The 26,200-nt window shown below is 35.4% G+C and overlaps 2 protein-coding genes across 3 annotated transcripts; both read left to right on the forward strand.

Moving 5' to 3' along the window:
* The first annotated feature begins 532 nt into the window (after nt 1–532).
* kel (Kell metallo-endopeptidase (Kell blood group)) lies at nt 533–22,668 on the forward strand. Of its 2 annotated transcripts, none has more exons than XM_048152838.1 (18): nt 533–2,106; nt 3,383–3,551; nt 3,640–3,945; nt 7,405–7,532; nt 7,640–7,798; nt 11,152–11,223; nt 11,361–11,549; nt 13,708–13,868; nt 13,975–14,092; nt 14,200–14,295; nt 14,392–14,490; nt 14,571–14,648; nt 14,748–14,851; nt 17,337–17,426; nt 17,821–17,888; nt 17,976–18,136; nt 21,640–21,729; nt 21,810–22,668. In XM_048152838.1, exons 1-18 carry the CDS (start codon nt 2,080–2,082, stop codon nt 21,972–21,974), a joined length of 2,280 nt encoding a protein of 759 aa, XP_048008795.1. In that variant the 5' UTR covers nt 533–2,079; the 3' UTR covers nt 21,975–22,668. The 2 variants fall into 2 exon arrangements, with proteins under 2 accessions (XP_048008795.1, XP_048008796.1); XM_048152839.1 differs by lacking the exon at nt 533–2,106 and adding an exon at nt 2,147–2,545.
* A 184-nt stretch (nt 22,669–22,852) lies between these two features.
* emg1 (EMG1 N1-specific pseudouridine methyltransferase) lies at nt 22,853–25,998 on the forward strand. Its single transcript, XM_048152841.1, has 5 exons — nt 22,853–23,044; nt 23,177–23,278; nt 24,824–24,965; nt 25,239–25,447; nt 25,540–25,998. Exons 1-5 carry the CDS (start codon nt 22,895–22,897, stop codon nt 25,651–25,653), a joined length of 717 nt encoding a protein of 238 aa, XP_048008798.1. The 5' UTR covers nt 22,853–22,894; the 3' UTR covers nt 25,654–25,998.
* The last annotated feature ends 202 nt before the right edge of the window (nt 25,999–26,200 follow it).

The raw sequence follows: 26,200 nt of genomic DNA on the forward strand, positions 1-26,200 counted from the left end.
AGATATTTTAGTTGAAATCCGATGGCTCCGTGAGGCCTCCATAGGGAGCAATGGACACTTCCTCTCTCAAGATCCATAAAGGTACTAAAAACATATTTAAATCAGTTCATGCGAGTACAGTGGTTCAATATTAATATAAAGCGACGGGAATATTTTTGGAGCGCCAAAAAAACAAAATAACGACTTATTTAGTGATGGCCGATTTCAAAACACTGCTTCAGGAAGCATCGGAGCATAAATGAATCAGCGTATCGAATCATGATTCAGATCGCGTGTCAAACTGCCAACGGCTGAAATCATGTGACTTTCTGTGCTCCGATGCTTCCTGAAGCAGTGTTTTGAAATCGGCCATCACTAAATAAGTCATTATTTAGTTTTTTTTTGGTGCTCCAAAAATATTCTCGTCGCTTTATAATATTAATATTGAACCACTGTACTCACATGAACTGATTTAAATATGTTTTTAGTACCTTTATGGATCTTGAGAGAGGAAATGTCATTGCTCCCTATGAAGGCCTCACTGAGCCATCGGATTTCAACTAAAATATCTTAATTTGTGTTCTGAAGATTAACGAAGTTCTCACAGGTGTGGAACGGCATGAGGGTGAGTAATAAATGACCGAATTTTCATTTTTGGGTGAACTAACCCTTTAACTAGAGCCTCCTGGTTATATTCAGCAAAATCACGCAACAGTGTTACTGTAGACAAACGAACATGAGCAAACTGAACTCTTAAACGTTTCTCAGAAATATTAAATTTTTAACAGTCAGCATTCCCTGTGATTAATGCACAGAATTCCAGTTTTCCAACATTGACATTTTAGCTCATTTGTTTAGTTGTTGTTTACGATAGCAGCTACTGTCTAACTAAGACCACTCATTTTGGCTTTAGGGTAGCACTCATAGTATTTTGAATATTGCATTGCATCTGTGTGTTTCTCTTCTTGGCCTCGTCCCTTGACTATATTATGTCCAAGAAATTCTAGTATTTGATGCAATCGAATAAAACAATGGCTCTAATTATAAAAATATTACATGACCAAATCTAACACGTTATGCATGATTTGTTGTTATTGTTATTAGTGTTTTTATACATCATGTTTCACAGTTGCCTCATTTTCATGCTGGTATCACAATACTGCTGAATTCAGTAAGGACCATTTGAACACTCGTGGTTTAGCCTCCATGTATTTACCATTTAACATTACCTTTTTTGTAAACGCAACATCTAATTTTCTCTCTTAATATGTGAATGTGTGTATGTTTACTGTTGAAAGTATGCCAATGTGTTATTTTTGCTATCATTGTTTTTCTTCCATATTTGTACTGTATTCTGAACTAATAAAACTATAAAAATAAGACTTTTTTTGTTTTATCTTTCAGTGGATTTAAAAGAAAATGTTTCTTGTTTACCATCTTTTTCAGTTTAATTTTCTTCTTATAGTAATGTGTATTTTTGATGGTCCGTATGCATTTACGTTTTCACATGTGACAGCTTCCAAACATGTTCGTTCCCACGCAATGTGTGACGTGCTCTTTTGTGGTTTTGCTCCTCTCACACCCCCTCAATTCTTATCAGCCCGCACCAGCTTCACACACGCCACTGATAGTCAGGAGTGTCGACGTCTGTGTATGTAAAAATGTGAATATTTATGAATATTAACTATGACACTTCCTACACTGACGAAGCTTTAAAAATTTACTTGCAGCTTTTTTTCCCATTTAGTGTTTGTGTTTTCCCAAGTTTGACTTGGGTGACTTGATCCAATTGATGGATTTTGGAGCAAAATCATCTTCTGGCCCTCATAAATTTAAGAAATGGTGAAGTTCAGGAAATGCATCCAGAAATGCCCCATTTATGCATGTGTAAAAGAGAGGGGTCTTGTGGGAAGCCGGGTCATTACATGTTTATCAGTAAGTGAAAGAGTGAACAGAGAACGTGATGAGGGAAGATAGTAGTTGGATGACTTGTGGTTGACGGAGGAAGAGATAGAAAGAGGAACGGTGTGACGAAATAGAAAGCTTCGCTGGAAGACCAACATGTTGGAAGAATTCTGATCAAACGGCCACAAAAGAAGAATGGACGAGAACCCAGCTGTTCATCAGGTGAGGCTTTCAAGATACACCCAATTTTTCATTGTTTGGGGCGTTAGCCAGTTGTATTAATATGACAGTGGTAGTCACAGGAAATGACAGAAGAAGGTGGGCTGGGATCAGGGAATGCCATGAATCAGATTCAAACTCTAGTCACCCACTTAAGTACCACTGCGCTCTTGTATCTAGGCTGTATATGCATTTAAGTTGTTGCCTAAATGGTGAAGTCTTGCTTTAAATATCAGAAAGGTCTCTAGTAGGCCTACATAATGAGTGGTGTGGTGTGGTTAAGAGACTCCTGGTTCACTGTCCTCCACCAACATAATGCTCGGGTTGTTGCGATGGAAGTTCACTATTACACGGCTCGCTGGAATACTTGATTCTGATTGGTCAATCACAAGATATTGTGATATTAGTGTGATATTTCGTACCGTCGTCCATGGCACTTGAGGTAACTGAAATCGGCGCTTCTTTAATGTGCGGTCAAATTTATCGAAATTTCACGTGTGAAAAGCTGCTGGTTTGATAATAGTGACCTCTGTGGATTGTTTTATATATCTATTGACAATGGAAAAACTGACCTTTCGATAATGTGAATCCGCGTCTCTTCTTACGTTAAAACCTAACTGCCGCCATTTCGTCTTTATCGCTGTAACGAAATACCTCAGATAATTTTTTATATATATTTCTGTAATATTGTTGTCGACTTTGTCTTATTGCTTGGTCGATGTTTCTACATTGTAATGGACTATTTTTCAGGCAACTTGAAACCATGAAACCATCCCGGTTTGTGATCCTTCCCTTTCCCAATAAGCTTCCTGTCAGTTACGCAACTAACGTATATCGTTAGCCTCATAATTGCCCAGATCATATTTCAAAGGCAGATATCACAATTTGGCCAAAAACGACTTAGGCAATTATGCTATGAGGCTAACGATATAATAAAAGCCAAAAATCACAAACAATATAATAGCCTACATGAAGGATTATAAAACAACTCAAATAAATATTTAATGTCCACATGTTTAATTAATATAATTATTAACTGTTAGCTATTTTAAGTGGAAAATGTACATTAAAAACATGAGTCATTGGCGTAATTTTCACTTCTCTAACTTTTCATTGTCCTTTAGTGAACATTTATTGGACTTGCTCTCATTGTGGTTGGATGTTTCACTGGCAATGTAATTTCAATCCATCATAAAGTCTATGATTTATGCATTCCAGCTTTTCCCAATTGTGCTTTTAAATTTCTGTACAACACGTTCATCTCAATATGTACCCACAGGAAATGGTCACGACAGCAGAGGAACAGCCTCGTTCTGATGAGCCAAATCCAATGGGCTGCAACAAGTACTGCAGTCTCTTATTGGTTCTCTTTGCCTCCTCTCTCTTTGCAACTACGTTAGGTTTGGCTATCTATTCCCACCTGCAAAAGGAATCACAGTGGAAATCAGGTGCAAGCTTATGGAACTAGGCCTTTATTCTGGTATAGTTTAATTTCATTGGTAACAGTGGTTGTGATTTCTATCTCTTGTGTTTCAGCTGCTCCTCCTTGCCTTTCTCCCGCCTGTCTAAGAGCATCAGAGCAGTTTTCTCTTGACGTGGATCCCTGTGACTACTTCCTCTATGCCTGTGGAGCAGGTGGATCTTCCACTAACAAGAGGAGACAGAGAGTCAGTGGGTTCTCCAATGAAGACAATGGAGAACTGGACAAAAAACGAGAAGTGGGCATGGGTGGACTAGTGAGGATGAGAAGAGAGGCAGATGTTCAAGGAAAAAGCGATGGACGGCTAGATAAATTTCCAGACAGACAGACTGCTTTACTGAAAGCCATTAAAGAAATACTAGGTGAGTGAAATTCCACTATATCTTTTGTACCTAAAACAGAATCTATCTATCTATCTATCTATCTATCTATCTATCTATCTATCTATCTATCTATCTATCTATCTATCTATCTATCTATCTATCTATCTATCTACACACAATGGATTACCTGCAAAAGCCTGTATATTGCTCCAAGTCCTTGCTCCATCTCTCAAAAGTTAAATGTAAATATTTATGCTAATGAAAAAATCATTGCCATCAGAATGACAAGTCCTTGTGTCATTGTTCACAATCAAGATGCTTAATATAGCTGTGAACTTTGTCAGTATTTGGGTTGTTGACATTACATGGCATTTTCACTGTTACACATGACAAAAATGAATATAATTAGTATTGTCATCATTTAAAATGCAGTAAATGGTTAAACATTTCTTTGTTTTACAGGGACCTGTTGTTGAAAAAACAGATTTTTTACATTTTTGAGCCAAATCTCAAAATTGTCCTATGGTTTGACTGTCTCAAGCATTGTTCAATAAATTACAACTTTTATAAATTAAAAAGAAAAGCCTAAAAATAATAAATACATCAGGCATAATTTTACAAGTGTCTATTTTAGTAAATGGCAATCCTTTTTTTCATCCATATATTTGTAAACGCGTACGATCTTGATACAATTTGTCACTGAAAACCATGTCCTCTGGAGTGACGCCATATCCTGATATTAAACTGGGCAATTCCACGGACAAAATTTAATTATTTGAAGGACCCTATTCAAGGTCATGTTACTGAAGCCCCTTGTGAAGCCCATGACATGTGCACATGGTTAGTAAAGTAAATAAATAAATAATAATAAAAAATGTGCACATGGTTAGTTTTTGTCTCAGAATTGTTTAAATATTTAAAGGTGCCATAGAATTTAAAATTGAATTTACCTTGGCACAGTTGAATAACAAGAGTTGAAATGACATACAGTGAGTCTCAAACACCATTGTTTCCTCCTTCTTATGTAAATCTCATTTGTTTAAAAGACCTCCGAGGAACAGGCGAATCTCAACATAACACCGACTGTTACATAACAGTTGGGATCATTAATATGTATGACCCAATATTTGCATATGCCAGCCCATGATCGAGGCATTACACAAGGGCAGGCAGTAACGTCTGGATGTGCACAGAATCATCAAGACTAGGTAAGCAAGCAAGAACAATAGCGAAAAATGCCAGATGGAGCAATAATAACTGACATGATCCATGATAACATGATATTTTTAGTGATATTTTTATAAACTGTCTTTCTAAATGTTTTGTTAGCATGTAGCTAATGTACTGTTAAATGTGGTTAAAGTTACCATCGTTTCTTACTGTATTCACGGAGACAAGAGCCATCGCTATTTTCATTTTTAAACACTTGCAGTCTGTAAAATTCAAAAACACAACTTCATTCTTTATAAATCTCTCCAACAGTGTAGCATTAGCCGTTAGCCACGGAGCACTATCAAACTCATTCAAAATCAGAAGTAAACAATATAACAGTATACAATACTCACATAATCCAACGCATGCATGACGAACACTTTGTAAAGATCCATTTGAGGGTTATATTAGCTGTGTAAACTTTGTTAAGGCACTGTTTAAGGCAAGCGCAAGCTCTGTGGGCGGAGAGCATGGGATTTAAAGGGGCCACAGCATAAAATCGGCGCGTTTATAATGATTCCCCAAAATAAGCTGTTAAAAAAATTTATTAAAAAAAATCAATCGGGTATTTTGAGCTGAAACTTCACAGACACATTCAGGGGACACCTTAGACTTATATCACATCTTTTAAAAACATAATCTAGGGCACCTTTAAGTTTTCTTGTCCTTTGGTGTGACACCCCTAAATTATATTTTTAATTAAAAATGTATGTTAAAGTACATAATCATGGAAAATTATGCAGATGTGTCTTGCTAACTGCTAACGACATGTTAGCTACAAATAGCAAGGTCATTAACTGACTCTAAAGGCTGAAACATCCTATGGTTTCATTTTGTTGATTTAAAAAAAAAAAAAACATTTTAATATTTTTTTTTGTATCAAAATGTAATTTTCTTTGACACATTCAAGGTTAAATGAAAAATACTTTAATGTAATACCCCTCACTCTCTTTAATGCAATATCTACCATTTCTGTCCTTTAATGTCCTATGCTGTGACACACATAAAAGAATTGCTGATTTGTCTTTATCTCAAAATATCTTAGAAGTTGAGTATTGCAGTAGGGGAGGTATAATCATCACTCATCTTAAAATGGTATAATTTTCAGCAGTTTTGAAAGGTTGACAGCAAACTTTGTCTCATATTTATTGAAAATGTCCAACAAGTCTAACATGTCGTGTGGAAAAAATAATGTTTTTCATGAAAATAATTGTTTAACAATGAAGATAAATCTCTCTCATGCTATTTGTATATTATTAAGTTTTTTCTTAATTTTTGCTATGTCACACCATAGGACACATTTACGGTACAGTTCAGTAAAAATGTTTAAAAAAAAACAGTGAAAGAATTGATAAAGTTAGTGACCCCTCATATTTTCTCAAACATCAGACTTTTTTTTTTTTTTTTTCCAAAACTGGTGTTTTACAAAAAAAGCATTTTTTACCGCCTATTTGTCAACTACCCATTTCCTGATGAAAATTATGGCTACGGTTTTGATGACGATTGCACACTTGTTCTGTTTGGCATGTATCAATTTCAATAGTACAAAAATATGCATACAGTATGTGGGATATTGATTGAAAGAGATTGGACAGGATTCACATTTATGCTTTTACTGTTTGTTTGTCAACACATTGCAGTACAATTTATTTGTGATTACAGCAACACAAAATGAGAAAGGTAAAGTGCCGCTTAGGCAAAACTGTACATGCAGAACTATATGGGGAATTACAGTGAAGTCTTTCTACACCTCCTGGTGTCCCGGTCTGTGGGGTCACAGATTCTCATCCACATCGGACACCTTCCCTTGCAATGCAGCGTGGGAAAAATCTAACGCTTCACACATTCCCCTTAAATGGTGAAAATCAAGATTCACCTGAGAGCAATTCATCAATTCAGGACAAAAAAAAAAAAAAAAATCAAATAGAAATGTATGGAAAATATGCTTGACAGATTATGACAACCTTTTTGCATTTAATGCCACATGTGTCAGACTCCACTCCTGGAGGGCCACTGTCCTGTAGAGTTTAGCTCCAACCACCTCCAAAACTCCTGCCTGGAAGTCTCTAGTAATCCTGAAGACCTTGATTAGCTGGTTCAGGTATGTTTGATTAGGATTGGAGCTGAACTCTGCAGGAAAGTGGATCTCAAGGGCCAGAGTTGAGAAGCCCTGGTCTAGATGTTTTGGGGGGTAAGAATATTTGAACTCATATAATATATTTTGATCAACGTGACAATGTACCGAAGTACTGGTTATTTCAATCTGTATGATCTCTGTGTGATCAGAGTCTCCTGAGGAGGGTGTTTCTATGAGTGCTGCAGAACAGAAAGCAAAGAAATTCTTCAAGACCTGCATGGATGCAGAATCCCCAAAGAAAGTGGGTCCAGAACGCTTCCTCACACTACTCCAGCAGGTACACACACTTTTTAGGATAACAGAAAGTACAAAAAAAACTCTTATGTTGCATCGTGTATTTTGCTTGAGTGTTTTTTTATTCTCTCCCTCTCTCTCTGTGTGTAGTTAGGTGGCTGGGCAGTATCGGGTGAATGGAATCAGAAAGATTTTAACACCACCCTCACCCTGCTGATGAGCCAGTACTCAACATTTCCTTTCTTCAGTGTGTATGTAGGGCCAGACTCTGGTGAAGAGCAAAATGCTTCCAATAAACACTACATACAGGTGATCACTAATGCTAAATTATATAAAAAATAATTATATAAACTATTTCTCAATGCTTAGGTCACTTTTTCAAAACTCTTCACACAGTGAGCATTAAGCAGTTTAAATGGGCTAAACTGTAGATCATTTTCCATTGCTTTGACACAAAATGAATTCACTGACTACATCTTTCAATTTACATGAATTCTTTTCTCAGTCAGACACAACCACCACCATAATTCTATGTACTGTACCTACAGGTCAGTTTGCACGTTTACATACTCTAGGGATGCACAGATCATGATTTTTTTTATTTTTGATTCTAATTCCGATTCTGATATTTGTTTACTTGCTCTATAAAGGCCAATTGACACCACACAGACAAACACCAACAAACAAGTTGGCAATTGGATTTAGAATTCTATGAAAAAAATCACTGTCATGTTCACACTGCCCCAACAGACACTGATTAAACATGGTCAGCCAGGTGAAAACAAACACCGACCAACTTTAACAGATGCCAACAAGGGTAACACACTGATCAGACAAAACCCAACAAACGTGTTTGTCTGTGCAGTGAGAATTGGCCTTAACAGGCCAAACTGACCTTAAACAAAAATATCTGTTTGAAATTGGAACACTGAATTTAATCATGATCCAAACAAAGATGCTTCACTCTTTTTTTTTAATTAGATGGAACAGCAGCAATATAGTGTTTCCTTTGTTATCGCTGTACACAAAGCAGTGCTGCGCTTATAAACCGGCATTATACGGAGGTTAGAGGAGAAGAAAATGCCATCAAAACATTTCTGAAGACAGTCAGTTCCCTATAGAGATACATTCATATAAACCCCCACCCGCAATTCAATATTTATATTTTTCTTCCAATATTTTGGGCATCATGAACGGTGAGCTTGCTGTGCCTGGTACAGTATTTTCTCTGCTGCCGCGTCTCTGTGTTCTTTTCTTTGCACCCATCTTCAGCTTGTTCCGTCTCTGGCCTGTGTTAATGTCCTGTTTACAGACTTCATAATATTTCCACACAAATTACATTTTGGGAAATGACTGCAATGCAGTCAGTGGGAAGTCCGGAATAGAACGAAAAAACAGTTGCCGATCATGGGTTTGGAGTGTGTTTTGGTGTATTTTTCCTGAGGTGCACTTATAATGTTAGAATTATTTTTCACATTAAAAAATGTCATAATTTAGAAATAAATGGTCATTTTCTACCCTGATTTTAGCCCTCTTATCTGAACACTCTGTTTTAAAGGTGCCCTAGAAAAATGTTTTTTAAAAAAATGTAATATAAGTCTAAGGTGTCCCCTGAATGTGTCTGTGAAGTTTCAGCTCAAAATACCCCATAGATTTTTTTTAACTCATTTTTTTAACTGCCTATTTTGGGGCATCATTAGAAATGAGCCGTTTCAGGGTGTGTGGCCCTTTAAATCTGGTGCTTCACGCCCCAAGAGCTCGCGCTTGCCTTAAACAACATAAAAAAAGTTCAAACAGCTAATATAACCCTCAAAATGGATCTTTACAAAGTTTTCGTCATGCAGCATGTCTAATCGCGTAAGTACAGTGTTTATTTTGATGTTTACATTGATTCTGAATGAGTTTGAGGCTGTGCTCCGTGGCTAATGGCTAATGCTACACTGTTGGAGAGATTTATAAAGAATGAAGTTGTGTTTATGAATTATACAGACTGCAAGTGTTTAAAAATGAAAATAATGACGGCTCTTGTCTCCATGAATACAGTAAGAAACGATGGTAACTTTGAACACATTTAACAGTACATTAACAACATGCTAATGAAACATTTAGAAAGACAATTTACAAATATCACTAAAAATATCATGTTATCATGAATCATGTCAGTTATTATTGCTCCATCTGCCATTTTTTGCTATTGTCCTTGCTTGCTTACCTAGTCTGTTGATTCAGCTCTGCACAGATCCAGATGTTCTGCCCTTGTCTAATGCCTTTCATAATGTTGGGAACATGGGCTGGCATATGCAAATATTGGGGGCGTACACCCCGACTGTTACGTAACAGTCGGTGTTATGTTGAGATTCGCCTGTTCTTCGGAGGTCTTTTAAACAAATGAGATTTATATAAGAAGGAGGAAACAATGGTGTTTGAGACTCACTGTATGTCATTTCCATGTACTGAACTCTTGTTATTCAACTATGCCGAGGTAAATTAAATTTTTGAATCTAGGGCACCTTTAAGGGGCGTGTCTGCTGTGAGACTTCAGTGTAAACCACCACTGTTGTGATTGGCTAATTTTAGATTTATGCTACTAATGTGAAGCAATTAGTCAAGAAACAATGTGAAGTTGACTGTTTAGTCACTGGCTTGATTTACGGACGCATAAACATTGACAATAAACAATTTTGAGACAAAGAACGTCTGACTGTACATGAATCATTATCTGAAATCATTGATCACCGATCAGACATTAGAAGTAACACGGTTACTTATATTAGGCATTACTGTCAGCTCCATATATCACAGTGAAAGTCTGTTTGCAAAGCCTGCGCCGAAATTGCGACTGATTTACCGAAGAATCCACAGTGAAATGAACAGTACGAACAAATAATGTTCTACTGAGACATTCACATAGTTGAAAATAAATAACCACTTTCCTAGCATTAGGATCCATTGGAAGATAATGTTATTTTTAGTCCAGTGGTCCTGTATCTCTCTTCTCACTAACGTGCCAGTAGGTGGGGCCAAAGATGTAATGATGATGAAGTATGCGTTAATTATATTCTGCAGAGGCGATCTTTCGTCGCACTATTACGTCATAATGTGATGAAATCCCAAACTAGTCATTTTCGGAGCTTGTTTTTGGATTATTAAGGAAGTTTTGAGTTCTGAAACTTACAGGATGTTTTTATAGTACAATGACCTCTTACATGTCAAAAAAATGTGATTTCTCAATTCTTGACCTCTTTAAACTTAAGTTCAAAACCTAACATAATACTAAACTGAACAAGACAGCATTTTCTACAATAATAGCATATTAAAATATATTCCACATCTAAAAAATTAAAAAGCTATCAAAACAATTAGATGTAGCTGAACACTTACACTGGTGTTAGTCTTTCAATTTCATTACCATCTATAAAAAAGAGGTCAATTTAAGAATTTAAAAATTAAGGAATTAATTTAGTTTTATACTTTTATTTAATTTTGTACTGTAATGGAAAAATGGATCATGTAACATATTGCAGTGAATTCAAAACATTTTTGTTTTGTAAATGCATTTTTATATTGCATAAATCTGCAGGTCATTTTTTAATGAGCTTTAAGTGTGTTTGTTGGGTGTTTACATTTGTTGGGTGTTTACATTGCTGTTTACATTTCCATAGATTGATGAGCCTCATTTTCAATTCCCTATTGACTGGAATAGCGAGACACATAAATCCAAAGCTAGTACTCGGGTATGTATTTCCTGTTCAGCTTAGCACCAGATTTCACATATAACTAGCGGCTAATGTTCATAATGCATTATTATACAGGGTTCTTTGGTATTTTGTTAACATCTCTTTTGTTGTCTGTCTCTGTTCCTATTTCTCAGTATTTGCGTCCATTCTATTCGTCCTGTGGTCAGTATTTGGCTCTCTTGGGTGTTCCCTCCAATGGAACCACTCAGCACTGTGGTCTTTACATATCTCTGTCCACAACTCTCGCTGTGGCCACATCTCCTCTTCGCTACCGCCTCAGTCAGAAGTTGCTCTACCACAGAATTACCATCCGAGAGCTACAGGTCTGTGTGTTTTTGTGTAAATTGGTTTTCCTGTCTGACATATATAAATGGGTCAATAACAAATAAGAGTGTTCACGATCACAAAAATCTTAAAAAAAAAAAAAAAATCTAGTTTAACCTGTTAATTGTCACACACACACACACACACACACACACACACACACACTTTTTTTGACTTAAGGTTGGTCTCTTTTTAAAGACGACACTCAGCAGATTATTGCAGAAGTGAAAGCAAAATTGTAAGTGAAAGTAAAATTGCTAGAAAATCAATGCCATATGTCTAACCAAATTGTGTTCCAAATTTGAAGTTGATATTCCAAAAACTGAGGCTGCTAAAAGGTTTTAAAGAACCGTTTCCATAGTAATGTACAATTTCAAAATTGTTTCCACAGAATGAGGGAATTTTGAGTGTTTAAGCCTTCTAATAATACATAATTTATGATGATTACTGTATGTCATAGAGAAAAAAAGCAATAAAAAGCACTATGGAAGTAAATTAATGCCAAAAGTTTTTGAAATAAAAAGCTTGTTGAATAAATTTGTATTTTTAAAGCACACCATGTGTTCCACTACACTGACAGTTAACAGTTGAAATGTTCTCTTTGTATTCATGTTTGTTTCATATGGTTTTGGAAAAACTTTTATTCCTTTTTCAAGATTTTATTCCTTTTCAAGCTTAAATTGAATGACTCAAGATATTATGTGATATAAATAGTAAAAAGTATTTTCTTTACAACTTATTACAAGATTTATTTTCAAAAATGTCTTTAATTTTTATTTTTATTTTTTTCAAATATCATAAATTATTTACTTATATTAATTAACTATTTTGGGCAGCAGCACTATATTACAGTACAACTAACCTTGTCATAAAAAGGTTGAATCGTTTGATATTTTAAAAGACTCATTGACCTCACACAGAGTTTATTTTAGTATTATTTATATATTATAGAATTTAATCATATTTTGAAATGGCTTTTATTTTTAATTTTCAATTTTAAAGTTTTAGTAAATTTGTTGTCATTTTTATTTTTTGTTTTTTAAATAGCTTTCATATATTTTTATTTCAGCTTTAATTAACAATAACAATAATGTTGGCTGGTCCTATGATTTTGTTGACCACATGACTTGGATTTGGTTGACAATTAAAAAAAAAAATATTAATAAGCAGTGAAGATTTGAAAAAAAAAAAAAAAATCGAAGAAATAATAAATGTTTAGGCCAAACTACAAAATTGTTTCCTTTCAAGAATTAAATTTTAATTAGGCTTTATTTTTTTCTTCATTATTATATATCAGGACAGTTGTATCACTACGGAAGAGGATTAGGGCCAAGCAATAATAAAAAAATAAGACCATCTCGAGATTAAAGTTGTTAAATTTCGAGAAAAAACTTGTTAAATTTTGAGAAAAAAGTCAAGATAAAATGTTGAGAATAAACTCATTAAATTACGAGAAAAAACTCATTAAATTTCAAGAAAAAAGTCGAGATAAAATGTTGAGAATAAACTCGTTAAATTACGAGAAAAAAACTCGTTAAAATTTAGAGAAAAAAGTCGAGATAAAATGTTGAGAATAAAGTCATTAAATTACGAGAAAAAAGTTGTTAAATTACGAGAACAAATTTGTTAAATTATGAGAAAACTGTCGTTAAATTTCGCGAAAAAAGTCGAGATAAAATGTTGAGAATAAAGTCATTAAATTACGAGAAAAAAGTCGAGATAAAATGTTGAGAATAAAGTCATTAAATTAACGAATTTATTTTCGTAATTTAACGACTTTTTTCTCGTAATTTAATGAGTTTATTCTCGTAATTTAATGAGTTTATTCTCAACATTTTATTTCGACTTTTTTCACGAAATTTAACAACTTTAATCTCGAGATGGTTTTATTTTTTTATTATTGCTTGGCCATAATCCTCTTCCATATATCACACATTTACACATTTCCCCAAAAAAATTTGCCCCCCAAAAATATCAAAATATGTAAATTCTATTTCAGAAATTAAAAACATGCTCATCATAGAAGATGTGATTCAAGTTATTGTGTGAATAAATTGATTAAGTACATAGAATAGATGTGGATAAATGTCATTAACCCAAATAATGTATTGTAAGTGAACTGTGTTCTAAAGGAGCTGTTTTTCCTGTGCCTCACAGACTCGGGCTTCAGCCATTGATTGGCTTGCTTGCCTACAAGCCATATTTCAGCCACTTCCTATCAGCCAATCAGATATTGTTTTAGTCCACAATCTCCCGTACATTATCCACATGTCCCAGACAATCAGCCAATGGCAATTCCAGCATAAGACGATGGGCACGTAAGTCACTTTTTGGCATGATTTCTTAAAATTTGATGGATCTTGATAAATGATACAAATGTTTTTTTGTTTTTTTGTCCGTATGTGCCTGTGTATAAATCCGCAGTGGTCCTCTTCACACATACATGATCTTTAGTCTGTTGCAAACACTCATCCCTGCGCTGGACTCGAGGTTCTTCCAAACAATGAGAAACTATTCCATTGTGACTGGAGACATGCAGGAGGTGGGTCGGCATTGAATTGATTCCTCACAAAGCCTATTTGTGCGAAGTGAATTTTCAGCTCAGACTGCATTATATATTTCATTCGCTTACACTGTCTGTGATTTTAGGAGATGCCACGCTGGTGGCGATGTGTTCAGCAGACGGAGCGAGGATTTGATGTCTTACTCAGTCATGTAATTAGAGAAAGACATGCACAGAAAGAGGTACATTTTGGTTGGACTCATGAAGAAATAAAGGATTGATTATGCACAAACATGTATTTAATAGAGCAATGACACATGTATTTTTCTCTCTGCCAGGCTGAAGAGTTGATTCATGATGTTTATTCATCCCTCAAGAAGAAACTAACAGATCTGAGCTGGAGGGACAAAACATCATCAAGCTTTATTTTGAATAAAGTATGTTGTGAATCATATTCAAAACTATATCCAAATTAAACTGTGTGTGGATTTTGTTCTGATAATTCTATCTTTTTCAGATAAAATCTCTTAATCCAAGACTCTCCACTATAACAAATAACCTCAGTCATACAGAACTCGACCATCTCTATGCAGAGGTAGCCTTATTTGAAGATACATAAATGGACAATCGGTGTAGTGGGATGTGTGAATGAAATATTCTTCATTAGCTGTGTTTCTCTTCCTCTTCGCACTAGATGGATTTGAAAGATGAGGATTTTTTCTCCAACTACCTGCAGATGCTGGTGCTGGAGCAGAAGATCAGGTGCAGACTGCTCTCACACAGCACACGGACTGAAGGGTGAGTGCTCGCATATTAGCAATGAACTTTAAGGTAATGTTTTGTCACAATGCCAAATATGAAAAAAAAAATTGTTGGATTTTTATATTATTTCATAGTAGTCTATTTAAAATCACAGTTTTTATACATATAACTATGTGTATAGTTTTTTTTTACAGTAATATAAATATATTATATTTATTTTTTATATTTATCATTATATTTATAATTATTTTATTTTATATATTATACAAAGGTTTTACTTTTATTTCTTAACTAATATACTTTAAAATATACTTTTATTTTTTAATTATCAATTAATTCCCCTCCTCCCAAAATAAACATTTGAAAAACTCAAAATTAATACATTATAATGCTCACGTGACCTGTTATTTGCAGTACATATTATTTTATATTTATGATTATGCAAATAGTGTTTATCTTCAAAAGACTCAACTAATTTGATCTGAATGTCAAATTTTAGTTCACATTAACTAAATCGCTAATTAACTTAACATTAAAGGTGCAATATGTAAGATCCTCTGTCCACTAGAGGTCGCTAGAGGCCTATTCAAAACAAAGGCGTAGCTTGATGATGCCAAGTTTGAGGGACGAAATCTTGGGACATGTGGTCTTTACCTCACATCTGGTAGAAAAGAATTGGGATAGGACTCGAGAAGAAATCATGTTCATGGATGCGATTATTAACGTTACTGTAGTATGAAGCAGAGCAGGATCGAGTGTTGTGGGAGCTGAACGAGACCACCGGAGCGATTGCGCAACACATGCCTCACGAGCAGCAGAACTTTTATTATCCCGCAGTCGCCGGCGCCGCTTCCGCTTTTCCAGTCATGAGTATGAGGTAACGCAGCTCTGATTATCATATTAGATACATTTGAGTGTGTTGAAAATTATGTTATAATGTTACTCTGTACGTTCACTCAGTGGCTGCTGTGAGACACTGTTGCACACTGCAGTAGGATAGATCGATTTTAGAATATCATATTAAATGCTGGATGGCTTGTGTTGATAAATGGCATGCAATTAATTTTAAAATGTATTGTATGATGGAGATAATGCTGTATTACTGTTACTAAAAATAAAGCTGCATCTGATTATGCTATGTTAGCTACTTCACAAAATAGTGTTTTTCTCTGAGGCATGGTAAAGCATGGTAAAAAAAATTAGATTTAAACAATAAGGCTAAACGTGTTGAGCTATATAACAACAATTAGTTTTCTGTCTAGAATTATATCAAAACAGTTGTTTCCTTGCCTATTAAAACATGTAAATATTAAAGCGTTTTTGGTGTTTCCATGGTTTCTACTAAATAAAACCGGAAACCAAAGGTAACGCGGGTATGACGCAATTGACAGGCGACTCCTCACACGTCCCGGAGCCTTGGTTAAAATTTCAATTGGCTCACGATTTACAAATAGTTGCAAACATTTGGGATATTGTAAGTACTCAAGTGAACAAAATGGATAACACTGGCCTAGGGGTTTTTGGATATTTTACTGCAAAATTCTTACATATTGCACCTTTAATTTCACATTTATCTAATGGCTTGTTTCCACCGAGTGGTACGGTTCAGTTCAGTACAGTCCAGTATGAATTGGGACGGTAAACCCTGAACCAGCTTGCGTTTCCACCGCCAACAGTACCCTTACTTGATAGGCGTGGTGTATGTCAGAAAGTAGCGATCAACATCATTCTCGTGTGAAGAAGTGACAGTAAACAACAATGGAGGACATACAGCAGCTTTGTTTGAGCAAAGGCTGAATTCTGCAAGGAAAAACAGCCAAAAAATACACATTGTGTTGCAACGGTATTGTGTTGTCATTCCCTTTGTAGCACGCTCAAGTGACGATTCTCTGTCAACCAATCAACGTTCTGCAGTGAGTGTAGCTCCTCCCTTTTGGTACCAGTAATATTGGTACTATTGTGCTACCCCAACGGAAGGGTCCCAAAAAAGTGGTACGGAGCGGTTCGGAATTTGGGTACCATTCACAACCATTCACAACAAAAATTGCGTGCCGTACTGTACTGTACTGAACTGTACTTTTTAGTCTCATCTTTTTGTTTTTTATATCCTTTTTTACTGGATTACCACTATTCTGATATTAAAGTCGCTATGTAATAGAGCAACATCTTTTTTTCCGTATTGTGCATACATAAGAGTGAAACGGATTAACAAAAATGAAGAAAAACGTAGGGCTGGGACTTGGATCTATCTGTCGGTTGTTAAAGGGATGGAGGAAGCTCTGAATGTGAGCTTGAGGTTGATTGCAAAAAAGGTTGGGGTTTAAGTTGACTAAATGATTGGAAAAATCTGTCATTGTGTCAGATCAAGTTATGACATTTTGAATAAAGTGAAACATGTACAGGGATGAATCATTTACAATAAGATCAATAAAAGGCATTTTGAAAATAGATAGGGTGGATAATCATTTCATGCTGACTTTAAGTCATCATCCATTTTACATTTGTCTTTCCTCTCCTCTAGTTTGTCTATCACTCCATCCATCTCTGGTAATGACATCATCATCCCTGTTGGAATGTTTGTTTTGCCTTTCTTCCATTCTTCATATCCCAGGTATCTTTTTACAACATAAACACAGAATATGTAGTCAGTGGTAAAAATATCAATATGGGTATATCTTGATATACTTTGCACCGCTGTTAGTAAAATGTTATTATGTTATGTGTAATTTTACTGCGATTATTCCTCATTCTTAGAATGCACTCTAGTTATCCTATTCTAGTTTTTATGTGCTAAGGATGTATGATGCATAAATATGAATGTATGAAAGTTAGATAAAAATGTTTACATAAGGGATAATCCACAGTTAGCTATGCATTAAACGATTTAAATGCACGACGTGGAGGCAAAGTGAATTATAACATTTATTTGAATTAATTAACCTATCGAGAGAGAGAGATTATTATATTCTAATATTATATTATAATAGAATTATAATATTCTCTAGGGCACTGAATTATGGGACTCTGGGATCTCTGATGGCTAAAGATCTTCTCCACCTTCTGCTTCCTGATAGTAAGTTAGTATGGATTTCAATATGAATATGCATGCGTAATGTGTTTTTGAGTGTTTTTAATCCTCTTCTATGTTTCTCGTCACTAGTCCACACACAGGCCGACAACCCAGAGTCAGAGAGTATGTGCGTGTGGTCTCATTATCTGAGTGTGACCAAGGGTTCGGGACAGGCTGGCACATTCTCTCTTCCCCCCTCTAAACAGCAGGAGGTTTGGGTGCAGTACTCTGCTCTACAGGTGGCACTGGATGTAAGTTAGATTATTCTAGTCTGGGGGTTTTCAATCTTAGATGCCACCCCCAAATATGATCACCCCATACTAAAATTCACCAGACATCTTAAATAGTTTCTTGTACAAAACACCCCATTTATATTGTGCAAAAATTAATTGCAAAAAAAAATTTGGAATTTTTTGTTTTCTACCCAGTTAACAGGGAACGTTCTCAGAACTGTGGCTAACATTCTCTTGGCTAAAGTTATGAACAAATGTTCTTCTAGTAACTGTAAAGTTATTTGTTCTTTAGTAATGTTCTCAAAATGTTAGCACAAAAATGTAATTTATATACATCCTTCATAGAACTTTTTTTTTCTGAAACGTTTATCTAATGTGTTTTTTTTTTTTAAATGTTACTACTTGTTTCAGATTGTTAGAGGATGTTCAAAACTAACGTTTTCATAATGTCTGTAAAATTATAAAATGGAATGTTCCCTTAAAGGATTAGTTCACTTCAGAATTAAATTTTCCTGATAAAATGTCGTCCCCCATGTCATCCAAGATGTTTGTCTTTCTTTCTTCAGTCGAAAAGAAATTAAGGTTTTTGAGGAAAACATTCTAGGATTTTTCTCCATATAGTGGACTTCAATGACTTGAATTCGTTCCGAATTACAGTTTCAGTGCAGCTTCAAAGAGCTCTAGTCTACACGATCCCAGCAAAGGAATAAGGGGCATATCTAACGAAACGATCAATCATTTTCTAAAAATAAATAAATAAATAATAAATATACTTTTTAACCACAAATGCTTGTCTTGCACTGCTCTGTGATGTTCCACACATTACGTAATCATGTTGGAAAGGTCACGCGTGATGTAGGCGGAAGTACTGCTGTAGGGCGAAAAACTCCATCTCATTTTCTCCTCTAACTTCAGACATCGTAGGTTTACCTTTTTTTGTACTTTGCACGTTTGATTACTAAACACTTGCTCAGTACTTCCACTGACGTGATGATTGCAGAGCAGAGCAGTGCAAGACGAGCATTTCTGGTTAAGAAGTGTATATATATACAGCTCTGGAAAAAATTAAGAGACCACTGCAAAATTATCAGTTTCTCTGGTTTTACTATTTATAGGTATGTGTTTGGGTAAAATTAACATTTTTGTTTTATTCTACTAAACTACTGACAACATTTTTTCCAATTTCCAAATAAAAATATTGTAATTTAGAGCATTTATTTGCCGAAAGCAACAACTGATCAAAATAACAAAAAAGATGCAGTGTTGTCAGACCTCGAATAATGGAAAGAAAATATTCATTTTTAAACAACACAATACTAATATTTTAACTTAGGAAGAGTTCAGAAATCAATATTTGGTGGAATAACCCTGATTTTGAATCGCAGCTTTCATGCGTCTTGGCATGCTCTCCACCAGTCTTTCACATTGATGTTGGGTGACTTTATGCCACTCCTGGTGCAAAAATTCACGCAGCTTGGATTTGTTTGATGGCTTGTGACCATCCATCTTCCTCTTGATCACATTCCAGAGGTGTTCAATGGGGTTCAGGTCTGGAGATTGGGCTGGCCATGACAGGGTCTTGATCTGGTGGTCCTCCATCCACACCTTGATTGACCTGGCTGTGTGGCATGGAGCATTGTCCTGCTGGAAAAATCAGTCCTCAGAGTTGGGGAACATTATCAGAGCAGAAGGAAGCAAGTTTTCTTCCAGGACAACCTTGTACGTGGTTTGATTCATGCGTCCTTCACAAAGACAAATCTGCCCGATTCCAGCCTTGCTGAAGCACCCCCAGATCATCACCGATCCTTCACCAAATTTCACAGTGGGTGCGAGACACTGGTTTGTAGGCCTCTCCAGGCCTCCGTCTAACCATTAGACGACCAGGTGTTGGACAAAGCTGAAAATTGGACTCATCAGAGAAGATGACCTTACTCCAGTCCTCTACAGTCCAATCCTTATGGTCTCTTGCAAACCTCAGCCTGGCTCTTCTTTGCTTCTCATTGATGAAGGGCTTTTTTCTAGCATAGCACGACTTCAGCCCTGCCCCTAGGAGCCTGTTTCTAACCGTCCTCGCCGTGCACTTCACCCCAGCTGCCCTTTGCCATTCTTTTTGTAGGTCACTTGATGTCATCCTACGGTTGTTGAGTGACATTCGAATGAGTTGGCGGTCATTCCGGTCAGTGGAGAGTTGTTTTCGCCCTCTGCCGGTCTGTAGCTTTGTTGTCCCCAATGTCTGCTGCTTGACCTTGTTCTTATGAACCGCCATCTTTGAAATTTTAAGGATGGAAGCAACCCGACGCTCACTGTATCCCTCTGCCAGTAAAGCCAGAATTGAACCCTTCTTTTCCTCACTCAAAACTTTCCTTTTCAACTTTTTTTGGCATGGTCAATAGTTATTTTTTGATTCCAATTACTTTTGAGGTACTACTAGCACTGTTTTTGCCATCCAGCTGGTCCCACTGCAAGAGGATAGTGTAAGCACAAAGTGTTTTTTTATACTTTTCCTTATTAAATAAGATTTGGTTCAGGTGATCACCGGATGTGCCTGTGTTGGAATTCAACGGACATTGGAATGGAATGGCTTCCATACTTGTAGAGATGCTGATTTAATAAAAAATTGCAGTGGTCTCTTAATTTTTTGCAAATGACCGATAGATAAGACCCTTATTCCTCGTCTGGGATCGTGTAGAGCCCTTTGAAGCTGCACTGAAACTGTAATTTGGACCTTAAACCCGTTGTACCCCACTGAAGTCCACTATAAGGAGAATAATCCTGGAATGTTTTCCACAAAAACCTTAATTTCCTTTCGACTTAAAATAAGAAAGACATAAACATCTTGGATGACATGAGGGTGAGTAAATTATCAGGAAATTAATTCTGAAGTGAACTAATCCTTTAATGTTCGCATATCCAAAAAAAAAAGAAAAGCTTATAAAACAATAAAAATACTTGACATTTTGGATGTTCATAGATTATTCAGAAATAAAGTTTTCATACTTGATAAGAACGTCAGAAAAATGTTCATAGAATATAATTTTGTTAGCTGAGTATTAAGTACTATTAACAGGGTTCTTACAAGGTGCTTAAAGTGCTTGAAGATATTGTTTTGATAAGTGAGATCTCTGATTGTAGTCCTTGAAAGCCAAAAAAGTAGTGCTTGAAGTCCTTGAATGTCCTGGAATTTAATTTTATAGCGTCTGTACAAACCATGTTCAAATTATGATGTTTTTCTACTCATTTTAGTACTGTGGTGTTAGATTTATTATTTATTTATTCATTTATTTTAATCAAATTTTTATTTATTTTAATCTTATAATTTTTTAACTAAATTAATTAATTTGACATTTTTTTCCACTGTTTTTTTTTTTTTACTTTTCAATAGACCCCTAGCACTTTCTTGTGGCCCCCTACTTGAAAAACCTCTGCTCTAGTCTACAATAATACTCTTTTTACTGTTATTTAGCAATCAACCCAACATTTGTCTTTGTCAACCTTTTATATTCCATATTTGTTCCTTACAGGCTTATAAGATGAGTTTCACAAGGCATCCAACAGACTCATCTCTATCAGGCCTCTCTTACATTCACCTGTTCCTCTCATCCTTTACTAAGGTACAGAGAGGTTTTACACAGAGAATTACACAGGCACTCAAGCATGTGTGCTAATCTAACATTCAAATCAAATGTTACAGGTAACGTGTGACGCTGACTCCTACCGCGAGTTCATGCCCTTTGAACCTTCCTTCCTGGTGACTGTCCTGTGTTCGAGCTCAGGCTTCTGCCCCAAATCGCTGACCTGCCTGAATAAATCTCAGAGTTCTCCTCACGAGATGTGTCAGAGTCGAACGCTGCACTGAATCTGCGAGGAACACTTCTCCACTGAGACCTGTTGGAGCTGGTTTGGGACTGTTGAACCATTGGAGCTGCTCAATGTTTAGTGAAAATATGAGAAAGTCATTTCAGAGATCATTAACCTTTTTATATTCACTGGATAAGTAATGGATTTAGAAATGCCACATATACATTTAGGCAATATTATCACATTTGACAAGTGATGTACAGTATGATGAACAGTTAAAAACAAAATTTTCATTCAAACAGTCAAAAGCATGAAAATGTACCATGCTTTTACAGTATTGGATTTTGGGGAAAATGTTGTAGATTCATGCAAACTAATATATTTAAGGGGAGGGAGGAAATCTCATGCATTTTTATAACACTTATGGCAGTAGCATTTCCTAGTTTGTTTACAAAGTTACACTGGTTTAATATGTGGTAACTATAGTCTTACTATAAATACCACAGTTAAACTGGTTACTACAATTCAGTAATTCATTAATGATGATTATTTTGTATTTTTATTCTCTCTAGTGTAAATACAGTTTGTGGTCTGAGGTTTGAATGTATCATAAATGCCACTCTTATATTTGAAAAAAACGCTGAGGTGTGTTTTGTGTCCTTTTCTGCTGTGAAAGTTCTAGGTTTGCTTTGATGATAACACTAGCAAAAAATCGAAAATGTTGAGATTCGCCTGTTCTTCGGAGGTCTTTTAAACAAATGAGATTTATATAAGAAGGAGGAAACAATGGTGTTTGAGACTCACTGTATCATGTCATTTCCATGTACTGAACTCTTGTTATTCAACTATGCCAATGTAAATTCATTTTTCCATTCTACGGCACCTTTAACTATACAGAGAGACCGTCATCAGCGTGCGCCACTCTGAACAAACGTGTTGTTGTGACGTACATTTGATGTGTCGTAGTTCTGTGTCAACATGGCTGCACGCGCTGGAGACAAGCGTGGTCTGGAGCATTTAGATGAATATGAACCAAAACCGGCCAAACAGCAAAAAAGTCTGCACGATCAGATGACGGAAAAGCGTCTTGTTGTTGTTTTAGAAGGAGCGACGCTTGAAACCGTAAAGGTAAAAGGCAACGAGGCTCGGTAAAGATAGAAACATTAAAGTTGTAGAAGCGGGTGTTATTCACTGGATTGCCACTAATAGTTGTCATAACCGTATGTTTCAGCAGTTAAATATGAACGTATGTCTGTGCAGGTTGGAAAGACATTCGAGTTGCTGAACTGTGATCAGCATAAGAGTATGATAATAAAGAATGGAAGAGACCCTGGAAAGATTCGCCCCGATATCACGCATCAGGTAAACTCGTCTGATCCAAGTGTTTGAAATGCGCGTTCATGTATTTAGTTTCATCATCTAAACAATTTATTTCAACATTACCATGCCCATGTTAACCCCATAATGCACTGGGGTTCGTTCATTTTTTTATTTTTATTTTTTTAGAGATACATACAAATTGTATAGTTTTAGTAAAGCATAGTTTTAGATAGTTATTAAGATATCTATTTTAATAAAGTTACACCTTCTGCGTTTGCATTTGGACCCAGACATCAACTGAGGCTTTACAAAATGATGTCAGTTATGCAGACTAATATATATATATATATATATATATATATATATATATATATATATATATATATACAATATGCCAATATTGTCCAAAACCCCACCTTTCTAGGGAGTTTCCAAACTTTTGGAGGGCAGTGTGTATTATATATATATATATATATATATATTGACATCCTTTTTAATTTGGGATAATTTTGCACTGATAAGGGACAACGCAAACTACAAAAACATATTTTATTATATAAACAGTTTATACATAGAAAAAACATACATTTTAGATTTTTAAGGTGTGCTGACCCAAAAATCTTTTACAAACCTGGGCCAAGTTTAAACCAGTAACCAGGCATCACAGCTGGCAAAGGGGCATGTCTGACTTTGACATGTATATATTGCAATTATTATGTAATCAAAATGAAAATTATGATTGCTGGTCTTCAGTGATAATGTTAAGTTACTTTAATGTATTTGCACCAAAAAATAAGGATTTATGCTGATATCATCCAGCCAGGGGTGTTTGGAGGGCAGTTTGTATAATATATATATATATATATATATATATATATATATATATATATATATATATATATATATATAAACATGGTTTCGATTTTTGTCTCAAAATACTTTTGTAATATATATTTATCCCATCTATCATATCTCTCACATACTTTTGGGACTGAATTTTGTTGATAAACAATGCAGCGTGACAAATTGATATTCTTTTCATCTGAAACTGAAAGTTTATGCAAGTAAGATGAATACATTCTGTTTTGAAATATACTGGAGTAATGCTGATATTGTTTTGTTTGAAGCTGAGTAGGTTCATTCTTAGATTATGTTCTTATACATTTCATATGTATTCAAATATTTTGTATGAATATTAAATATTTAAATTTCTTATATTACAGTGTTTTTCCTGTAGTTAATGTAACATTTGACATTTTAAAGAATTTTAAAAGGGGTACATTTAGTAATAATATGGTAATAACAAGCTAACATTTTTGCACATTTACTCATCAATGAAGTTATTGATGAGATACAATATGGTTTTATTTGAAAAATACAAAGTTATGACTGTTTTATAAGCTTACATTCCATGGAGTCCAAATGGTATGCAGGTTTTGAATACATTATGAAGTTAAATGAAGAAAACAAGCCATCTTTCTGGATTCAGGATTTTCTGGTGATTTTGACCATTGGTGTTGGTTTGAAACCATGAGATTTTTTATTTTTTTTGTCTGCCCTCTGAATGTCATGTCTGCTTTCCCACAGTGCCTGCTGATGTTATTGGACAGTCCTTTGAACAGAGCTGGACTGCTGCAAGTGTACATTCACACAGAGCAGAACGTTTTGATCGAGATCAACCCACAGACAAGAATTCCTCGCACCTTTGCACGATTTTGTGGACTCATGGGTAAATTCACATGGAGGCTCCATTTGCACATTGACTCTAATATCAGTACTGTAATGGGTTACACTATTTTAGTTAAGGTTGTTACAGTGTAATTACACAAATAATATTAATTATTTACTATAGGGTTATGTTTAGGGTTAGTTACTTGTAATTATACATAATTTACTATTATTGCTACTATAGTAAGTAGTGTTACCTTGTAATGCAAAAAAACCCCCTGCTGTATCTTGAATTCAGAATAAGTTTAGTTTCCTACTATTTGTCCTCCTATAGTCCAGCTCCTGCACAAGATGAGTGTGAGAGCAGCTGATGGCTCTCAACGTTTGTTGAAGCTCATTAGAAATCCAGTGTCTGACCACCTGCCACCTGGATGCCCCCGATTTTCCACATCGTTCAAAGCAGGAGATGCTGTATGTCCCAGAACAATCGTCCCTAAAGATGGACCTGCCGCTATTGTTATTGGAGCGTTTGCACATGGAACAGTGAGTCTGAAATACACTCTCCATGCATAGAAAATTATTTCATAAACGTGAATTATGTCATCACTAAACTCTGTCACTCCATCCTGACGTAGGTGAATGCCGACTACACAGAGAAGACGGTGTCCATCAGTAACTATCCTTTATCTGCAGCTCTGACCTGTGCCAAGATGTGTTCGGCGTTTGAGGAGGTCTGGGGAGTGTTATGACAAAACCAAACTGTTATGAACTGTCATGTTTATGCCTGATTGAGGAACAGACCTTTGGATTGCGTTCTGTGTGTATGCGTTTCATTCCTTTGAGCAAAAATTGTTATGTGACGTCACAACAGAGGAGAACATTTCATGTCAAAATTGTAACAATTTTAACACACACTGAAGCAAACCGTTATACTCTTTAAAATGTGGAGTATTAAACTTAAATGTCTTTTTGTATAAGTTTATACATTAGTAATAAACCCAGATTTGCATTTAAATCTATTCCTGAAATGTAAAACAACACTTTTTCTCCTTACAATAAACAATAAGAACTGGTTTTATTCAGCACTATACTAAGATGAATGTTTAAAATTCTCTTTTAAAACCATGTTGTACTCCAGCTTTATCCTTATATTCTCACTATGAGTCTACACAACTTCAAAAACAGTCTCTCCTCTTGTGTTAAGTCTTTCTGGCCCCTTTAGCTTCCTTTATCCTGAACTGTGCTTTAGATGTTATTTATACAGTTTGTTGATTCTCCCTACTGGGTTTGTTCTTT

The sequence above is a fragment of the Megalobrama amblycephala genome, linkage group LG13 (assembly GCF_018812025.1).
Source record: "Megalobrama amblycephala isolate DHTTF-2021 linkage group LG13, ASM1881202v1, whole genome shotgun sequence".
Classification (NCBI taxonomy): Eukaryota; Metazoa; Chordata; class Actinopteri; order Cypriniformes; family Xenocyprididae; genus Megalobrama; species Megalobrama amblycephala.